A 21,803-nucleotide genomic window follows, 5' to 3' on the forward strand; every position below is an offset into this window, starting at 1 on the left:
ACTTACTAAAGTCTGTCCAGATATAATTGGCAGTGGAAACAAGAATGCTTGTAACTTTTGATAGTCAAATATAATTATGGAAATTTTTTTTGTTTGTTTCAGAGAATCAAAAGCGCTATAGTTGAATGTATTTTTGGTTGAAAAATTCACGATTTTTAGCGGTTAAATTTGTGATTGTAAAAATTGAGCTTTTTTTCTACTTATGCTATAACGTTCATTTTTACACCAGTGGTAGTTCAACCTTAGGTTAAGAAGTTTGTTAAATTTCAAGTCAAACAGAAGAGTCCTTCGGAAGATATGGGACCCGAAATACCTCTTGGTAGCACTTTTCTGTGAAATATCAAATCTCCAACTTATTAATAAAACGGGGGTTAAGTTATCTTTTTTGAACAGTGCAATTAAAAGTTGGAAAGTGTTTTAAGTGTTGGTGCATTGGTATTATTGGTATCATTGATTATTTCGAAACGAAGTGAAATCAAAGTATAATTGTTTTTATTGAAAAGATAAGCATGAACTTATATTGCCTTTGTTATTTTTAAGTCATTAAAAACTTTGCTAATTCCCAAAACACAAAACACAGTTTGGCTATGAGGTCATTAAAGAGATCGTAAAATGTGTTATGATCGAAAAAATGTTTTATCATATCACTACCCCCGTTTTTAGTAATAAGTTGGAGATTTGATATTTCACAGAAAAGTGCTACCAAGAGGTACTTCGGGTCCCATATCTTCCAAAGGACTTTTTTGTTCGCCTTGAAATTTAAGAAACTTCTTAAACTAAGGTTGAACTACCACTGGTGTAAAAATGAACGTTATAGCATAAGTAGAAAAAAAGCTCAATTTTTACAATCACAAATTTAACCGCTAAAAATCGCGAATTTTTCAACTAAAAATACATTCAAATATAGCGCTTTTGATTCTCTAAAACAAGCAAAAAAAATTTCTATAATTATATTTGACTATCAAAAGTTACAGGCATTCTTGTTTCCACTGCCAATTATATCTGGACAGACTTTAGTAATACTCTTAATACTCAGTTGACTGTGAGTAGCTCAAAACTCCTGTTTTTTTTCAACCCAATTTAAATTTTGATGTTATGGCTATTCATGATATTCATGATGTAATCTTTTATACGGAAGCACACAAAATAATCCGGAACTAGTGGCAAAATTTGCCACTAGTCTTTTGTTATTTTGCCACTAGTTCCGGGTTATCTCGGGTGCTTCCGTATAAAAGATTACGTCATAAATTACGGAGACCTAAATACTGAAAGGTAAATAAAACATGTTAACTTTAATCTTCAAAATCACCCCTGTGACATATACCCGGTGGGGTCCCAAACCCACTGGAAAATTTGGCAAAAATTACGTCTCCGGTGGGAAAATAACTTAGGAATTCAGCCCCACTGAGAAATTTGATTTCATCCCTATTTGAAATTCAATGTCTAAAAGATTCCACGCAACTCCAAAACCATCCTCTCTCGATTTTTTAACTTAGGAACAATAGAATTTCTATCCCATCGGGGCTGTGAGATAAGGAGCGTTCTTTTCCTTGCCAGTGAACGTTAATATCTTGAGTGTCTTACCTAAACAACTTTGGATCACATATTCTGATACCTAATTTTCTTCAATTTCTGCAAAAAGTCCCTGACCAATTTCGATCGACAAAAGATTCATAGTGTTAGCTGGTTAACATTTTTAAAAGACTGTGTGAAATTAAAAGTTTTCTTTGCTGTAGTTAAAGTAAAATAGGTGTTATGGTTTTATGTTACTTAGATACATCAGATTTTTACTGCCAGACTTACGATTCAGCAGTCCCCCAAAGACATCCCTACTACAGTTGTACCCGGCTGAGAAGACCCTTGTAGTGCATTCTATCAAAAGTACACCCCTTACAGTGCATTTCGAGGGTCTCAAAAAAAACCTGCCCTTAAAAGGGAGCCACAATGCCATGGGTCGGATACCATTGGGCATTATACTGTTCAAAAACATAGAAAATAATAACTCGCAAAGTCCCAAAAAATTTGAAAACCTACGAAATAGAGACTGAAAAGTCCGGAAAAAAAGTCCAGACCGGTTACACTGAAGTCAAACAAGGTGGCGGAGATGTGGCGGAGAGGATTTGAAACGTAAAAGGCTTTACTTGCATCCGCTGGTTAGAATTTTTCTAGATAGCTCTGATTGACGAGTTAGGCTAACTGATATGATTGCCATCACTCCAAAGAAGCCTTTAAACATTTATCTGGTACCAGATGTGGAAATATGCTACGACACGCTTTGCTCTAAAGGTCGGGCATATATATTGGCCCGCTCCTTTAGAGCTTTAGCGTGGGCGGCCGCCAATACGCCATCGGAATATCAGATAATTTAAACATCTGCACCGCCTGCTGGGTTGAGGAGGGGTAGGTAGAAAACCTGGCCCACCTCTCTGGCCCGGGCCATATGGCCTACCCTTGGCCCACCCTTTGGCCCACCTTCAAACATTTTTTTCCCCGATTTTATTCTCGGACAACCAGGTTATAATGATATGTGTGCGTCGGGATGCGCTATAATTTCATTATGATTTCATCATAAAGCGCGTTGGCGTTATTGAATCAGCCGTTTTACGACAAACAATTGGTCAAATCTTCTAAATGCTCTCTAAGAATTAAACGCTTTTTTTTATAAGGATAGTGTACTTTGGATGAGAGGGTCAATTATTCTTAAGAAGTGCCAAAATTGAGGGTGAAATATTTTTAACGTAAGTCTTGTCTATCTGACCAAGGGATAAGACCCTTAAAATTTCTGATTTATTACACACGGTTGTTATCGCAGCGAAATTCAGTTTGCGCATGCGTGAGTTTTGTAACGAAAACAGTCGAAGGGAAGACAAAATGGCGAATGGCAGTTCTGCTGTTCTCAGAAACTTACAATTTTCTTTCTTTCATAACTTTTACTACTTTTATGTTAGGAAAATGAAATTTGGAGGGATTATTCATCACTCAACTTAGTTTTCATCTTTTTATTTTTTAAGTCGAACTTCTTGACTGGACTTCAAATATTTTGATGTGTTTTACTGACTATTTTTTTCCCAAAAATCCAATGGGATGGTGATCTGATACTCAATATGAAAGTTGAAGAATTTTTAAAATTAATTCGTTTGGGGAATTGTTTTTTTTGATATTTTTTTCAACTTTTGGCTAAAAGGGATTTTTGCTAACATTTTTTTCTGTTGAGTTTTGACTAGCTTCAGTTCTATTAAAATTTACTGCTTTTTCTGCCTTTGTTTTGCTCATTATATTTCTTGTAGCCAGTTAAAAGCCATCTGGAACAAATTTTCGATGTACATTTTAGTCTGGTTTGTGTATATTGTAAGTAGTAAACCTGTCCTGGTATGTTAACTTTTTATTATGTTCTTGTTTTATTGAATATTGCTCTCAATTTTTGCAGCTTTTTTCTACTCTAAAAGATACCTACTTGAGCCGGCTACCCTAAACAACCACTCACTCATCCAGGAATATCCAGGCGGTCGCATTCAATACAGTCGATATTTTTTTCCATGACGCTAATGTCGTAATGACATGACTCACATATTGTATTGATTATCAATTATAGTCATCTACATCAAGTTGGGAAAAATTATCAATTGTTTTGAATGCGACCATGTGGTGGGGAATATTCAGCTTTGCACTCCCTTAAAGTCAATAGAATTTCAAAATACAGCAGTCTTTGGGTTTGGGTGTGGTATTGTGATTTAGGAAGTTTTTTAATTATATATGCTGCTCTGCCACCCAAATCTCCTGAGTGAATATAGTTGGACAGAGATTCTTATTTCTTCACATATATCCTGGACTGTATTTATTTTTGTTATTTTTCAGGCAGTACCTAGATGCTCAAACAATTTTGGAGTAAAAGCAGTTAGTCACACTAGGAAATCTAGCTTTCAGAAAAAAAAACATCAGTCATCTACAGGATACATTTCAACAACAAGGATGAGAGTTACCTGAATCAAGTTCGCAAGACAATATTAATTAAAACTTGAAAGTTGGAAACAAAATAAAACGTGCAGCAGCCAAAATCAACCAACCAAAATTTGTCATTCAATTCCCGAGACAGCGCTTCGATTTTTAAGGCCTTGTTTATACGCTAAAGTAAAAACAATTACGCACATGTAAATGGGTCATTGTTTGAGGTCCGGCAAAATTTCCGGGAGATAGCCTATCCGGTAGTGCGCGGATCTAGGTGGGTTCCGCCTCCCCCGTAGATCTTTTTCTTGGTAAGTTGATCTTCAAATTAGTTTTCAAGGTTGGCTTGGCTCAAATTTTTTCATCTATGGCTCAAATTTTAGGCAATTTCTCAAAATTTTTGAAAATGTTAATTTCATTAAAAAGCGCCGGGTTATTTTTTCATGAATTCCTTTAGAAGTTTTGCGGTGCATTTTTTTGCTTGAGAGTCAAGTAAACGATATAGCGCTTTCGCAGCATTAATCTTTGATACGTATTTTGGCGGGACGCTAGTGTGGCTAACTGAAAAGAAGGTTCACTATGATTTTTCCAAGGTGGTCGATACCAACAACGTACAAAAAAGTGTTGAACGTACATGTGAAGTTGGATGAATGTAAACAAACTTTTTTGTGTTTTTTTAAACAGATTTACCTCACTGACAAACAGTGAAAACACTAATTTTCTAAGTGAGGTGAATCTATTTCAAAGAATACAAAAAAGTTTCTCTACATTCATTTAACTTTACATGCACGTTCAACTTTTTTGTTCATTACCGGTACTTCAAGTGCTTATACTAATTACCTTAAGGGAACTAATTTTTGCGGGAACTAAATTTTGCGGTTTTTGCGGATTTTGGCCCAAACCATAAAATTAAGTTCCGCAAAATTTCTCAAATGCGAAAAACAAAGGTCGAATAATTCACAGTACGGCTCTAATTTTCTTTCAAGTGAGAAATCCGCAAAATTACCGTAAGTTGGTCTAATGTCGACATCCCTCTTCTAATTTCGACACCCTTCTTTAGAGACAGGAATATTAGGAAGGTCGGGATCGCTAATAGAAAGACAAAATTTTTCTTCCAATCGATCGCCAAGGAAAGAAAAATAGCTTCCATCAGCGATTCCGACCTTCCTATAATTTCTATCCCTAAAGAAGGGTGTCGAAATTAGAAGAGGGATGTCGACATTAGACCAACTTACGGTAAGTTCCCGCAAATATTAGTTCTTGAACTGCGAACCGCAAAAATTAGTTCCCACAAAAAATAGTTCCCTTAAGGTACTTTATCACAATAATGACTGGTTACTGAGGGCTGTACTGAGTAATATTGCCCGAGGTCAAGTAACGACCAAGCTTGCAAGGTCGTTGCATTGACTGAAGGAAACATTCTCAGTTCTGTAAAGCCCAAAAAACTGGTTATTATTGTATTTGTTAACCGTTTCCTTTAGCTTCAGTTGATTTTTTACGCTTGATAAAAAAAATAGGAAAAAAATTTTAATTTAGGTATAGGTATAATTTATTATGCTAGGAGGGGTGGAATTGCCTCCGAAAGATTAACGACATTTGGACACGCATTAATTTACCCGAGGAGATAAAAGATTCAAGCTTCAATTAATGAAATGGCTCTTATTTTGATGTTCCAAATAGACCTTTGCAAGACAAGATGACATTAATTAGTTCAGCATAAAAACAATAACAGAGGCATGTATAATTATGCAGCACGATGATTATATACATAACTTTGTTACTGCTTTTATGCTGAACTAATTAATGTCATCTTGTCTTGCAAAGGTCTATTTGGAACATCAAAATGCCATTGCGTCTTGCAAAAGGTTATACCGTGAGAATGGGTAACTTGCATCAGTGGAGGCTAACATGCATAGCCCTCAAATGAAAGACCTGGCTGGTCATTAAAATACAGAAATAAATAAAAACAAAAATGGTAAAGTAGAGCTGCGACTGGAGCTGCGTAGTTGTATTTTAAGGACCAGCCTGGTCATTCATTTGAGGGCTATGCATGTTAGCCTCCACTGATGCAAGTTACCCATTCTCACGGTAGTCATTGATCAGAAAAAGTATCAATTGCATCGAGAGTTCACTATTTATCATAATTCAATTTTCTATTCTAGATGGACCAATCACTATCCCCTTAGTGTATTTGATAAATTGTTTTCTCAAATTTAGATCCTATCAAGACTTGATAATCTAAATTTTTTACATTTAGAAAATTCCCAGTAAACCTTTAAAAAGCCTTCCCAAAATATTATATTAGAGCAAATAAGCAGTCTGATTTGGAGGTATCTCTCTTTTATTTCCCTTTTAGCTAGATTTCCTGAAACATTTTGCAGACTGATATAAAGCTTTCCAATAATATCAGCAGAGCACAATATGAGCTTTGTCTGCAGAAAGTGGTGCTGCTATTACTATATTGGAAATCATGCTTCCTAACAATTCATGCAAAAGCAGAATGTAATGAAGCATACTGACTACTGTGAAATCGGGTAACTTGCATCAGTGGAGGCTAACATGCATAGCATAGCCTCCACTGATGCAAATTACCCGACTTCACGGTACAATTCACATAACAAATTTACAATTTTAGTTGATAATATAGTTTTAGCTACCTTAAGGGAAGTATTTTTGCGGTGAGTTGTTTTGAGATTTTTTGCCAAACTTAATTTTGCGGATAATTTATTTTGGAAATAATTACAGCTGTTCTGAAACCTTGTAAAGACCTTCTTAGACCAGAAAAACATATCTTCCCTCACAAGAGGCTGTTTATATGGAGCCTGGCACGGCTGGGTCGTCGGCGGCCATGTGAGGTGGCATGGATCTTGGACTATCACGTCAAAGTTTTTGATGAATCAAATGGCTAAAAGTAGATCATGTGATGTTAGAAAGGTGGTAGATCATATAGTGAGTCTGGACCATTTTATTATAAACACCAGACCGGCAAAATATGTACGACATATGAGCTCCCCGTGTAAAAATCCCAGCCCATCAGACCTCTCTGCTGAATTATTACCCACCATCCAGCTGCAATTTTTCAAATTTGAAAGAAATTTAAAAAAAATCTCAGTTTATATACATTCTTTATACCTTATACATGAATTTCATAGGGAAACTGTCATGCCTGTGTCAGTGATGTAACAGTTTTGTTGTGGAGAAAGCACTGCATGGCTTTGCTTTTTGTCTTTTTGGGCAGTGCGCGGCCGGCGGCCCCAATTTACTGTTTATGGACAGTATGTTTATATCAAAACCCTATTTATCATCAACTTTAGTCATTGTAATTGATAAAGGAATAAGTTAGACTGTAAAATTATACCTTAATCATGCAAGGGTAGTCATGTGTTCAATTTGTTTGTCCAGCAAAAATGCGAAAATGGTTCTTTTGACCCGGAAAGTATGCTTGATTCATCGCCTGAAAAACTCTTGAAAAAAATGTTAGTGTTACAAATTATATATGGTTGGAAAGCCAAAAGAATATTCTTTAATGTAAACTCCATCAAAATATTTAGAAAATTCTAGATCTTAGGTTCTTGAGCTCCAAAAGCAGCTGATTTTTCAAAACAAAACTTCAAAGGTATGTTGGCTGTTGTCTCTTCCTCAATTCTTCTAGGTCCAGAAAGTTGTATATGAAAATAATCCTTGGTCATTTGTCTTTAAAATAAGCCCGGAGTGAATACTCTAAACAGAGTATATCTAAAGTTATAGAGCGTTAAACCACACCATGTAAACAAATTCTTGACCTCTTGCCGGCTCGAAAAATGTCAAAAACAACATTCGATTTTTGACGCATGCGCAAATTGACTTTCGTTTTGAGCGCCCGCGTTAACAGCCGTGTACAATAGAAGTCAGCCTAATGGTAGCGCATTGTGCTATTGCACTAGGGATCCCGAGTTCGAGTCGGGTTCGGGTCAACGTCAAAGTTTTTCGCCAGGTTTTGATACTTTATGTTTTTTTGGGTGAAGATTCCGAAAAAAGGGGTCCGAAGTCCTGAAAAGTTGAAGAAACAGCGCTACGGGGGTTTTTGGCACCCGTACAGGACTTAACCAGACCCTCTCCCGGGGGTTCCCTTAATCTATGTCAGGTGTATAAAATGCAGACTCAAAACTTTTTATTTTTTTTTGTTTATTTCAGTCTCGTTGTTTTTCTAAATGCCAGAAAAACCAAAGTCCAACCTCAGAATTGGTTTGTAGATTTTCAGAATGATAAGAATCAAATCTTTTTTAGAGTTGTAAGCTGGGCCAAAGGGTAGGCCAAGGGTAAGCCATATGGCCCGGGCCAGAGAGGTGGGCCAGGTTTTCTACCTACCCGTTGAGGAGTCAAGGCTCTGCGTTATCTGGCACCCGATGTAGAAATTTTCTTCCGACACGCTAAAGCTCTGAAGGTCGGGAAAATTTTCAACATCTGGAAGAAATACATTACGGAATTTCGCCTGACCGCGTAATTTTTTAGAAAAATGGGCCCGAGTGCAATTTGGACAGGGAAGGTGTCATGGCCGACAAAATTTGGGTCAGAAAAAACTTCAAAAGCTTTCACGAAATAAATTCAAATACAAACTTTTTGGAGAAGGAATCATGCAAAATATTATCATTCTTTTCACAAGGAGGGCATGTAGAAATACTCAAATAAGTATTTCTCCTTCTTTAATCTGATCACAGAAGCAAAAACAAAATAGAAATAACATTGTACACAAAAAAGCCTGAAAGAAGAGAAAAGTCATAATCAGCATCTATAATAACACTAAAAGAAAAACTAAAGCTGTAGAAAATGAATACTAACCCTCAATGAACACTTTTGTGAAGTTTAATAAAGATTTTATCCAAAAAACTTCAGTTCTGGAACACTGTCGGTTTGTCGGTTTGTCGGTTGTCGGTCGGTGGACAACAGTTATATTTGGAGGACGGTTTAAGATAGATAACAACATGAAAGTTACTGATAAAAGCCTAAGCCCATAGGAACATACCTGCTTTAGTTTCTTTGGTCTTTGAATGGTATAAAATTTGAGAAAGTGCAGAAAAAATCAGCCATCAAAACAAACAAAAACAAAAGTTATGAGTATCAACTTTTCTGTGGTAGAAACACATTTTTTGGGTTGGTGCACATACAGAAATTACACTGGATACTAAAACTAATATTCAGGGAGTGATAGTACAGTTAAACTACAAAAAATCCATCAAAAGAAACCAAAAACAACCATAACAGCACACATTTTTTGAAAATTACATCAGCCATGTTGTTTGTAATTTTTGCCGACATACTCATGACGTGGTAACTAACGACAGTGATTTGACGGTCTTTTTGAGGCGCCAGATCTCAAAAAAACAATTTTTGAGCGTTCAGCACGGCCCCGAAAATGAGGGCTAAACTTATGTCGGCACATCAATGGATGACTACTATTTCTCTCCGATGGTATATTGGCCCGCTCCTTTAGAGCTTTAGCGTGGGCGGCCGCCAATACGCCATCGGAATATCAGATAAGGCTCTGCGCAGCGTTCGTGCGTAATATGCGTGCGTCCCGTGCGGTCGGATGCAAATGCAGCATTTTTCGAAGAAGCCTTCACCAAATAAAACAGGCAGCTGGAACAGATTTCCAGGAACAGCAGGAACATGTTAGTATTTAGAAGTTTGATCCTTTTTTCTTGTTTTAATGATTAATTTTCCTCATTTGTTATTGAGATACTTTGTTGGCCTTATAATATTTGTGTATTATGTTTTGACAACTAAATCTACAACCTTTTCGGCCCTGTATTTTTGCCTATGGCTATCACTACAAACCTGAAAAATAATTAAAATCTAATTAAATTTAATTAGATTTTAAATATCATTTTGACAGACAAGACATTTAAATTAATTCGATTTTGCATTTAGGTTAAAAATCAAATAGGTCTAAGTAATGAAATTAATAAAATATTTATTATGATTCTAATCATCTTTAATTACCTAAATATTAATTGAAAAATAATAAAATTAATAAGGTTTGTTAACCAGATAATATACAGCATAATTGTTTTATTTTGAGGTGAGAAAGTTATTTAAAATTTTCTTGATTAGCTCAATGCCTATTGAAACGAAATTAATTAAACTGAAGGATGATTTATCAATAATATCCAATTCACAATTTTACACTTTAAAAATAGAAAATAATGTGTAGATTATTAAGACTTTGATTGTGTAAAAACAAAAATACAACCAAATTTAAATTATTTCATCAATGACAATAATTCAATTCTTGTATGAAAACAACCAAAATTGTTGAAAAAAAATGCAAGCAATGGATCGATAGTATCAATATGTTAATCCAATGATTTTAATAATGTATACTGAGCAAAACAATGGACTTATCTAATCCAAATTTATTACCTTTTTGCTGACATTTTAAATCAATTATGTATGCGGTTTATTATTCTTAGGCCAGATTAAAAAGAAGGAATCCAAAATTAATGATAGTATCTAATCATATAAAATCAAAAACATCTTCAATTATTACGAGAGGCATGCAAAATTAATTGTCATTTTCGGCAATTAATTATAATAAATGTCATAATTAAGTAGTCCCAGAATGGAAAATAAATATTTTCCTCTCTACTTTTATTTTACTTTCAGGTTGAATTTAAAGGAATAAAATGTTGTCAAGAAGAAAGACAGAAAATACGTTTAAATGGTTTGTAGATAACTGATTATATTACAAAGACAAACTAATTATCCATTTTCTTTCCCGAAATAAATTGTGAAAAAAGGGGAAATTAAATTCACATCTCAATTGCAATTAAATTATATTTCAAATGAAATGAAATTGTATTTCAATTGTAATTAAACAGTTTCTATATTGAAATCAATATTGACTGTGATTAGAAATATAAAGAAATGAGAATAAATTAATCAGAAATTCTGTTTCAAATAAAATTGATTTTTTGACAAATATATAAAAATATACTATTTATAAATAAATAATAGTTTCACTGGAATGTTATTATCATATTGTAAACAAGCATTTTCTATGTTGGAATTAAATGTTATGATTATAAATATAAAGCTAAGAAATGAGAACAAATATATTAGAAATTTCGTTTCAAATTAATTAGGTTCTTTCATTGAAAACAAATACATAAATATTTTCCAATTATAACTTATTTTGTAATTAATTGGAAATTCCACTTCAAATTAATTTGGTTAATTTGTAATTAACTAAAAATTTCACTTTAAATTAATTTGGTTATTTGACATATTTATATATATAAATATTTTCTAATTGTAACTAAATTTGTAATTAATTAGAAATGTCGCTTCAAATTAATTTGGTTATTTGACAAATTTTATATAAATATTTTCTAATTGTAACTAAATTTGTAATTAATTAGAAATGTCGCTTCAAATTAATTTGGTTATTTGACAAATTTTATATAAATATTTTCTAATTGTAACTAAATTTGTAATTAATTAGAAATGTCGCTTCAAATTAATTTCAGAATTTGGTTATTTGACAAATTTTATATAAATATTTTCTAATTGTAACTAAATTTGTAATTAATTAGAAATGTCGCTTCAAATTAATTTGGTTATTTGACAAATTTATATAGATATTTTCCAATTGTAGCTTTAATTTGTGGTTTTAATTAGGGGACCCGTCCATATTCATTTGACAACGCAAAACGTCAAATTGACGTTATCCTCTGAACCCCCCCCCACCCCCCACAGATAACGTCAAGCGATGTACTGATGTATACCAAAAGTTGTAGCCATTTTTCGTCAAAGTTTTCCCGTTCTGTCGCAAAGTCCGACTTGGTTGTACCCGTGCGTGTATGTGTTCTTTTCACTAATGACCTTTATTTAAAAAGAAATTAAAAGCTGCACTTGGAGCTAGGTCCGTGCCGTGCTTTAGGCAGGCGTACCACCTTCTTTGCCCACTTGTGCGATGTGGTTCACTCGATCGCGCAAACAATAAAAATGTGATGTAATGATATCATAGCGCGAACCAATGGGATTATGCGAGCAGCAAATTTTCATGTACTTCATACACAAATATGTTTTCGAAAGCTTATAAAGTATAGTGTGGTTGGTGGTTACAAATATCTGCGATTTTCACAAAAAGGTATACCTTTGATTTCTTATAACGTCAAACCTAACTTTTGAAAACCCCCCCACCCCCTCATAACGTCAATTTGACGTTTTGCGTTGTCAAATGAATATGGACGGCTCCCCTTAGGCCTAATTCTACCTGCTTCATATTAATTTGGTTATTTGACAAATTCATATAAATATATTATTGATAAATAAATAAAATAAATAAAACCAGCCTCTTTTCCATAATGGAATTTAAAATTATTAGAAATATAAAGCAAAGAATGGCCTATTTGTTTCATTTACCTGTTTACTGCTTACTATAAAATGCGGGAGAGGATAATTACAAGGTCTCAAAAGAAGGTTGTCTATTGCTCATTCCGACATCGACTTATAACCTGACTGAAATTCGAGCCGTTACTAGCAACCCTGCGGGGCCCAAGGCGCCGAGTATGCACCCGGCACAGTGACAAGCCGTTACTAGCAACCCTGACCCTACCTAACTGTTAGTTAATCAATTCCAAACAACAAAACCCCCGGAAAATTTAAAATGTCGGAATGAGCAATAGACAACCTTCTTTTGAGACCTTGTAATTATCCTTTTCCATAAAATGCTGTAGATGCTATCTGCTAAAAGTGCTATGAAATCCCGTCTGCCATCTTGATGATCCCTGGTTGTGCGTTCGATTTTAAAAAGTGACTTTCGATCCATTGTTTATTCACGGCTGTGTGGCCACTATCCCGCCATTATGAAATTAATTGCTGTTTTGATTTCAGATATAGACCCGTGTGTGGAGCAAGCTACAGTTTCTTCACTTCTCTAATTTTATTGGTTTTAAAAATCGGCAATCAGGCTAAGAAAACAGTCTGATTTTAGATGCAATTTTTACTGTGAGGAAATGGCAATCTTTGCTTTGCTTTTGCTTTTTACTACATTAGCTGATAGCAGATAGGAAGTTTGCAAGTTTATTTACAAAAAGTGCTAAAGTTTTGGATAGAAAAAAATTGAGATGAGTGTAAATATAGCAAAAATAGCGATGAAACAAATAGGCCCAAAATTAAATTTATTAGAAATTCTGTTTTAAATTATAAATTTGGCTGGTTGTTTGTAAATCAATCTGTTTCGAGTTTCTTTGCCTTCCTCTTTCTTGTTGCTCCTTCAGGAACAACTAATTCTTGGTATATATTTACAGGTGGCTGATAGGTGTAGGCATAGCCAGGTTTTTGTTTTGTGATGGTAGACGTGGATGGTTTGGATGGCGGAGTGGTTGGCAATTTTGGAGTAGATGACAAATCTTAAATTCAAAATGATATTTCTCAGTCAAAAAATTAAAAATCAGTAGGACCTCTTAGTACGAAGTATTTATATATAAATAGATAGAAGAGGGTCCCCAGATAGAAATCGAAAAGTTTTTCAAAAACATTTTCTTTGCAATTAAATTTATTTTTTTGTTTATTCTTGCTGATAGATGTTTCCTTTCCTGTAATCCTTAATTAAAATTACCCGGCTGAAATCCAAAAAAGGAACCAAAAAATCTCAAAAAATCTGAGAAGATCTTAAAAAGATTGTTCAATCTTGTTCACTTATATATAAGTGATATAAATGACCCCTCTTTCTTGATATTTACAAAATATTTAATTTCACACTTTTGATACATACATATGACAGGAATAAACAGAGACAGACTAAAATTGAGACCAGTGTGATACTAACCTTTCTCGGGTTCTTTGGTAGCCTCCATAAACTTGGGTATTAATATGTTCGGGTCATATTTGGCTTTTGGTCTCTTTTCAGCAGCTAAAATAAATGTAAAGTTAAATAGTTGTTTTGGAGAACACAACCAGTCCGTGGAATAACAAATACTCCCGCCATTACATACAAACCGATAAATTATCTTATACCCATGTAACCAGCTGTGTTGAAAAAGAATTAATCATTTATGACGTTATCATCAAAACAATTTCTGCTGAAGTAATTAGCTATTCAAAAAATTCTTTGCATTCTCCCAAACAACTATTTTTGGCTCACTCAATAATCTTACTAAAAGTTAAAACAAGTGCAAAAGATGTTCGATTACCAACCAAAACCAACCAAAAATTGAAAACTCTCCTGCCCAAGAATAAAATTCTCATAGAAGTTAGGAAGTTTTTTAGGATTAAAACCAGGGGCCATCTTACAATATTAATTTTTTAATTTATCCTTACTTGTTTTTCTAGTTTCTTCTTTTTCTTTTTCTTTATCAGCCTTTTCTCCATCGCCTTTAAAAAAGATCGTAAAGAATATAGATCTATTGCTAATTAGAATGTAATGTTGAATAACTGTAGCATTAAAAAAATGACACATTAATGTTTAATTATTTTAAGTGTGCATTATTTTTTTCTTATCATTATTTTGATTCCGGAGTTTTTAGTTATTCAATATGACATCCTAAATATAGGAAAATAGGTCTGTTGTGATTTGAAAATCCAAAATTTTAAACATTTGTTGCTCAAGTAGCCCTTTAGATGATTTGACACTATATATGTTCGATAGCTCAATGATTCAAGCAATAATTTGACTTAATTCCTTTATAACATTCATACTTACTTGATTTGACCCTTTTCATTTGAGGCCTAGCATTCTCATTTTTTGCCGCTGCTTTCTTTGCCTTTATCTTCTCTTTACGCTTCTGATTCTCTTGCTCTTCCATCTCAATTTTCTTGCTTAGCAGCTTAATTTTGGGTCTCTCTTTGTTGTTGTCTGTAGTAGTGTCGTTGTGTAGTTGTTTCTTTTTGGAGGGTCTGAAAAAAATTGTTGAATTTATATTTAAAAAAGTAACCCGATTTATAATAAATGAAATAAAAAAGCTCTTTTGGTCAACACAAAAATTATCACCACTATGCAGGCTACCATCCTGAAAGATTTATTCACATCTGCACTGTTTGCAAAAAAAATGCTGTTTAACAATCGGTTTAGTTTATATTTTGTCACTGTTTACCTATTATTCAACTTCAACGGACTAGTGTTGGTCTTTGATATGTAGAAAATGTCGCCATTCTAAACAAAAATTTTAATTTTAATCTTACATCAATCTTGAAATTTGAAAATTTGCATTGTTTACCGGTTACTTTTTAAAAGAGGGTCACATGTATGTTGTTAAGTAATAATTATATGATAAAATGATTCTGAAAAATCAAAACGAAACCTGAATTGCAAAAGGGTACATTTTCAAAACAAAAAAAAATTTGTTGAAAATCATTTTTTGAGTAACTTAATTTAAGGAAGGATTATATTTTGCGTATTTATATTTTTGAGTCCAAAGATGTTGAAAATTTTTGTTGGGATTAAATTTTCACAAATTTTTGAAAAACTTTTAAACATAATCCTGATGTAAAAAAATCAACTAAGAAAACATATTTGATTTTCAAAAACATACCTCTAATAACGCAAGTTTTTCCTTCTTGGTAATTCCTGGTTGGTCTTGGTAATTATTTTTTGGTAGCACCAAAGTGTGTTTACGGGACACATGTTTTAACAAGCATAGTTTGTAAAGATTTTCTGTAGAAAAGAATTCAAAAGTTGTTGTTATAAATTTTATGCATAGAAAATTTTTTTGAAGGTTTGTTTTTTACTTTGATATCGGGAGTATTCAAAAAGTACATTCGTCCAAATTTTCAGACCCCCATCTTGTTTGTCAGCGTTTTGAGTACACCCCCCCCCCATTTTTACCTCAAATTCCCCCCAGATATATCAAAAAAAGGGGATTTGAGCAAATCCAAATTGAAATAATAACACAAGTTTTGGGAATAAGAAAGCTCATAAGCAGATAGACTTGACTTACCATCTTTGACATCTTCTAAAATGACTGCCTCCGCTAAGCGTTGTCCTTTTGAAAATGTTCTATGAACGCACCACACATGTGAGCTGAAATATAAGTGGATTTGCTTGAGGAATGTTTTGTGTATAAAAATTTTTTGTGATTTTTTATGCCCAATTTAGTGAATCGTGAAATTTAGTACACGCAAAAATTTCCACCCTAGTAAAATTTTGCGAATCGCAACCTGGAAAATATAATACCAGTAAGGTAATTCAAAATTTTGTATCAAGAAGTTCACTTACCCAGGTTTCATGTTGAAATCAGGTGGCATTTGTTGTACTATTGTCTTTGGATCCTCCATGATCAATTCTTTCTTTGCTTCACTCACGCTCTAAATTTAAAAGGTCATGATAAAGCATTTGTAATTTGGTAAGAAATATCTTTTAAACTACCTTAGAGGAATTAATATTACAGAACAAAGGAGATCAGATTGTAGAAAGATGTAAATGGGAACTACTTACATGAAGGTACCCTCTATGGCCAGTCAAGATCTTTCTAATTTTCGACTTCAACATGGTCAATGATTTACTGCCATCTGTTGAAGTTACAGCTTCTTTGAATAGCTGAAATTTAACATTTTGGTTCAAATATTAGTCAATAGAATTTTTTTTTTATATCAAGGGGGACTAAATTATATATCCTTATTGGATTTGTTGTCGTATATGGATTGTTTTTATGATTCTTGTGAATTTTGGCCATTCAAAAAAATAGATCAGAAAAATCATTAGTAAGTGCCAAAACCAGTTGCTAAAACGCAATAAAGAAAATGGAAAAAATCAAATGAAACGCTATTTCACATTAATTAATTTCGCAAAATCCCTAAAATGGGACTGCTGGCATTAACTCATTCTGCAAAACATAAACATCTTTTGGGGTCGTTCGCATTAATTAATTCTGCATTAATTTATTCTTGCATTAATTTATTCCCTTAAAGTAATGCTACTTACGGAAGTCTGATGGAAATCTCTGATTTCAACATCATTCCAGTCCGACATTTTGATTCCTTCTCTGTAAATCCTTCCATTGCCAAGGCTTTGCACTACTGTTCGAATGGTATGCTAAAATAAAAAATAAAAGTGTAACTTACCTTACAACAAAATATGTATTTAATTCAATTCAATTTATTGATGTTTTTATATCATCAAGTCTAATGAAAATTAGACTCGGTTTTCAAAAGTATCAAGACTTTTTTGATCTCTTAAACTAAATGACTCAATGGCATAATGGATTGTACTAACTGCTTGACCCTCCCTGAAATATGCAATATGATATTCACTTACTCTTTCTAAATTTTCTTCCTCAGTTTTACTGGTACCCTTTGGTCTCCCACGTTTTGGTTTTGCAATTTTTACTAAATAGAAAAAAAATCAATCAAATACAATCTAGAAAATTGTTTCCTTTGAAAAATCCATATCAATTCAAAAAGCTTTTAGGGATTATTTGAGGTAATTTGTAAAAAACAGAATTTTCCAAACAGAAAGTTTAATTTAGTGTAAATCCAGGTAAATCGGTTCCAAAAAGGAAGACTTTAAATTGACAAAAAATCAGCAGTAGGATTTTACCTTCTTTGACAATTGGTGTGAGTCCTGTCGAAGCCTGAGTGCTTGCTGCTATAAGTAAATAATACATTCTTAAGTTAACCATACTGATTCTAATAACTTGAAAATCATTGAAAACTTATATAAACACAATGCTACTGCATGCTAAGGACCGCTTGAGCTTTCTGCCTTAAAAAATATTTTAATTACCTTTGACCTTAGGTGATAAAATGTTGAAATACATTTGTAGTAAAAAAACTAAGCATAATATTCCTACCTTCCTTTATAGGGGACATGTTGCTTTCGGTTAACGATTCTTCCAAATCGTGATTTGGCTCTTCTTCTTCTAAGAGATAAATTTAGACATTATGTAAATTGCAGTAAGTATCATCTTCTATTTTATAACTCCGGACTCCAATGAACATATAAAGATCAATATGACAGTGTTTATTCATTTGTGAACTGATCAAAAGAGATCATTATCTTGTATTGATGAGCTTCTATTCTATTTCACCAGTTAATGTCAAATAATATGAATATGATATAAACTTATGGTCTACCCATACTCAACATCTAGTTCTAGTTTTATATTTGCATAAGACAAAAAATCTCCTTACCATCATTTTCAGTACGATACTCTCCATCACTGCTCAGCTCATCTGTATGTAGAAAAAAAAATTGCTTTATTGTAACATTTTCAGGGGTGACTTTCAATATTACTGTATTGGTTTTATAGGCTGTCAAGCAAAATCGGCGTTAACAGCTCCAGATGTAAAATGATGTATCTGGTTCACTTATTCAACGTAAGTTAAGTCCTATTGTTTATGATGTTTGGAAAATTTAATTAATAGAACTAGAAATTAAAAAAACATTCGATCCTCAAAGCCTGAGTTCTAGATGAGTAAAGATAGTTTAGATAGTTAAAACATGACTTACGTCGAAATACATGGTCATCATTAACTTTCAAAAACTCTACATCATCTTCAAACACCAAATCTGTTAAATTGTCTGAAAAAAAATGATTTAAATGATATTATAAAAAATATGAAACAAAAATATTAAGGCTGGTTTTGATTTTTTACCCAACCCCTATCAACTTGTTTACATATTTCAATTTCTTTAACAATTAAATTGTATTTAAATTTTCTTAAAATTTTCAGTGCAAGTATCGTTACCTTTTGGGTTTGCCTTTTGATGGTTTCCAGGTGTCGTCACTTAAAAAGTAGGTTTAATGTTTTTTTTTAATTATAAGGTGTGAGCTTTCATTTAAGATTTTAAATACAAAATCTTTAAATTTCCTTATCATAATCCGAATAGTTCGGTTGTTTAGATTTTAATATTCAGTGTAAAGTATGTTTATTTGCTGTTGTATATAAATCTTTAATCAAAAAGTGCTCTTGGAGTGTCTAATACATAAATAGATTTTTTCAAAATTTAATAAGTTGGTTGATCCTAACAAGGTCAGAGGGGATGAGTAAAATGTACAAAGATTAACAGATTATTAGACACTCAAAAGTAAACATTTATCATACCTCTTGAAAAGTAACTTTTAAATTTTTTGTAAATTGCATCGGCCTTCATACAAACAATCTGGTTTGATCTGAAGTATCTTAACTGAAGATTAAATTTTCAATTGTAATAAAATCACAGCCGCAAAATACTAACTCATAGCCGGGGTTGGTGTTTAGTTTTGAATCTCAAAAATGTTAGGACCCAGCATTACATTTGGGAAGAGGAGGGTATATCACTCATAGTACCTTGTACTGAATTTTGGTATCTGGTAGGAAAAATAGGTAAATGGGTAAAAAATTTACCATAAGGCGAAAAAAAAAAAAAAAGTAGTGTTCCCAAAAACCGACCGGGTGAAAAAGTAACCCGGCTGCAGATTTCTTATCAGGCTTATACAGAAAACATTAAAGTGACGTGATTTTATTAGTTGTAGACACGTGTGTTCAAACTGACCTTTCTCAATAATTGTACTACATCGCTGTGCTTCATGATTTTATGAGCACTCCATTCAGTTTGTTCCAGTTCATGCAGACAAGATAGCAATTTTGGAATATTCTGAAATCAATTTTAAAATTTCAATTTTTTATAGGATCAAGATAACTCCAAGTATGAAAGAATGAAGATTTTAATGGCAAGATGGCGTTTTAAGATGTTGGTTTTAACATGTTGGTTTTGGCTGTGATATAAAATCTCTCTAATACTCACATGTTTGTGTAGCGTCAAAGAACACTTCATTTCCTTGAATATTTCCGTCGGGCATATGATCGCTTTTGTTTCTTAAAGTGAATTACATAGAAGTAGTCTGTTTCAATATTTTGTGGTAAGAATAAGTTATGATAATAAAATAAATTCAGTCCATTTGTAATGAGATTTGTTTTAGATTTTGGCTTTATATTTTGGCTTTTCTAAGTCCGCCATATTTGTTTACAAATTCTATCACGCTTTTGTATGAGGTCATAATGCGCGCTGATTGGTTAATTCTTCGTACGTCTACAAATTATCCAATCAGTGTGTTTGTTTACAAATTGATCACGATTTTGAATAGTTGTCATGATGCTTGTTGATTGGTCTTTTTTTATTTACGAGTTCGGATTAGCCAATCAGCTTTAACCTAACTTGTTATTCGAACGGGCATTCCGTATTACGGATCGATTTTTTTATTGTTCATTTAATTACAAAATGCACTGAAATTAAATACTTTTTGACTTAATATTAATTATTGTTTTACTTTTAAATTAAATAGTATGCTAAGGTAGGGTTTTTTCTAAGTTTAATTACAACTTTAATTACATCTCTACTTTTCCATTATGCTACAGGAAAGTGCATAGGTGTCGAAACATTTTCTTAATATCCAAATGAACCTTAATCACAATGAAGAGAGAAAGAGAGAAAACTTCTTCCAGCGCTAGATAATTGAGATATCAATTTTGATTATAATTTTTTTCTACTTTAAAATACAGACATAAAGATTCTTTCTAGACAAAAAAGGTTTTATTTCTAAACTTTAGCTTGGAATGCTCCTTACCGTTTGATTCTTGAAAAGCAGCCATCTTGTTGAAAGGTAGTATGTACTTTGAAAAAAATCCAAAAAGTAAACTGAAAGAACTGTTGATTTTTGACTGTCCTGGTCTCGTTTGAAAATCGAACTTCTTGTCACTTTTGATCGAACCTTCAAAAAATAATCATTATTCTTCCTTACCATATAAGGTTAATCGGACGGACAGAAAGGAAAACCTTGCATTGCATTTATAATAACTAAAATTAAATAGCTAAAATATTGAAATTAAATAGCTTTTAAGAGTGAAATTTATTTTTTTATCATTGTCAATTTTTTTCACCATATAAGGAAATCGGAACAAAAAACTAGTCCTTCATTCCCAGTCCTTTCATTCCCAATCCTTTTGAAGCCATTGCATTTATGAGTTGTATCAATAATAAAAGTTAAAATTAAATAGCTAAAATATTGAAATTAAATAGCTTTTAAGAGTGAAATTTATTTTTTCATCATTGTCAATTTTTTCACCATATAAGGAAATCGGACAAAAGAACTAGTCCTTTCATTCCCAGTCCTTTTGAAGCCATTGCATTTATGAGTTGTATCAATAATAAAAGTTAAAATTAAATAGCTAAAATATTGAAATTAAATAGCTTTTAAGAGTGAAATTTATTTTTTCATCATTGTCAATTTTTTCACCATATAAGGAAATCGGCAAAACGAGTCCTTCATTCCAGTCCTTTGAGCCATTGCATTATATGAGTTTGTATCAATAATAAAAGTTAAAATTAAATAGCTAAAATATTGAAATTAAATAGCTTTTAAGTGTAAAAATTTATTTTTTTTAACGTTGTAATTATTCTTTCTATTTTAAATTATTTTTCTTTTTTGATTAATCATTATTTTAGCATATTTATATAGAAAATTAAAACAAATTAAATATGTGCATTTTAAATAGATTTCATTGTCAAATAATTTGACTTGTATTGCAATAGTTTGAAAAGATTAATAAAGTGATAAACAAAAGTGCTTCATTTCAATTTGTGGAAGGCAGCGGTCAGAAGGGTTGTGGGAGACGTCTTCTCTCTGCATATTACAACTACTACATTACCGTTTTTCGTTTACTTGAGAGTTTACTTATTGAGTTGGTTATTATGTTTCTATTACTGTTCATTCGGTTATGCATTCTTTCATTTCATCGTATGATCTTCTAATTTTATATTTTACTTTTTACAACCACATTGGATTTTTTTTTCACAGCGGGAGGGGTCAGTTGTTTCTGAGGACAGTAGAATGGGATCATTTTCATGAAAAAGATGAAAGAAAGAAAATCCTGCATTGTGTAATTTTCATTCATTAAGCCAT

At 32.7% G+C, this 21,803-nt stretch overlaps 1 protein-coding gene across 1 annotated transcript; it reads right to left on the reverse strand.

Moving 5' to 3' along the window:
* Window positions 1-12,900: 12,900 nt before the first annotated feature.
* Window positions 12,901-20,493, reverse strand: LOC136816859 (structural maintenance of chromosomes protein 4-like). Its single transcript, XM_067073187.1, has 16 exons — window positions 20,469-20,493; window positions 18,371-18,442; window positions 18,052-18,093; window positions 17,712-17,780; window positions 17,459-17,506; window positions 17,177-17,247; window positions 16,844-16,954; window positions 16,358-16,459; window positions 16,139-16,227; window positions 15,861-15,943; window positions 15,456-15,577; window positions 15,018-15,076; window positions 14,627-14,820; window positions 14,245-14,298; window positions 13,754-13,837; window positions 12,901-13,334 (listed from the first exon to the last, which is right to left on the reverse strand). Exons 1-16 carry the CDS (start codon window positions 20,491-20,493, stop codon window positions 13,153-13,155), a joined length of 1,407 nt encoding a protein of 468 aa, XP_066929288.1. The 3' UTR covers window positions 12,901-13,152.
* Window positions 20,494-21,803: the final 1,310 nt, after the last annotated feature.

The sequence above is a fragment of the Clytia hemisphaerica genome, unplaced genomic scaffold (assembly GCF_902728285.1).
Source record: "Clytia hemisphaerica strain Z4C2 unplaced genomic scaffold, Clytia hemisphaerica genome assembly, whole genome shotgun sequence".
In the NCBI taxonomy this organism is placed as follows: Eukaryota; Metazoa; Cnidaria; class Hydrozoa; order Leptothecata; family Clytiidae; genus Clytia; species Clytia hemisphaerica.

Excerpts from the sequence above, each read along its gene's own strand:
- LOC136816859 (XM_067073187.1), bottom strand. The coding sequence starts at position 20,493 with ATGGCTGCTTTTCAAGAATCAAACG. Across the intron at positions 16,228-16,357 it reads GCCATAGAGGGTACCTTCAT|AGCGTGAGTGAAGCAAAGAA; the intron begins GTAAGTAGTTCC and ends TTTTAAATTTAG. Across the intron at positions 15,578-15,860 it reads TTTAGAAGATGTCAAAGATG|AAAATCTTTACAAACTATGC; the intron begins GTAAGTCAAGTC and ends TCTTTTCTACAG.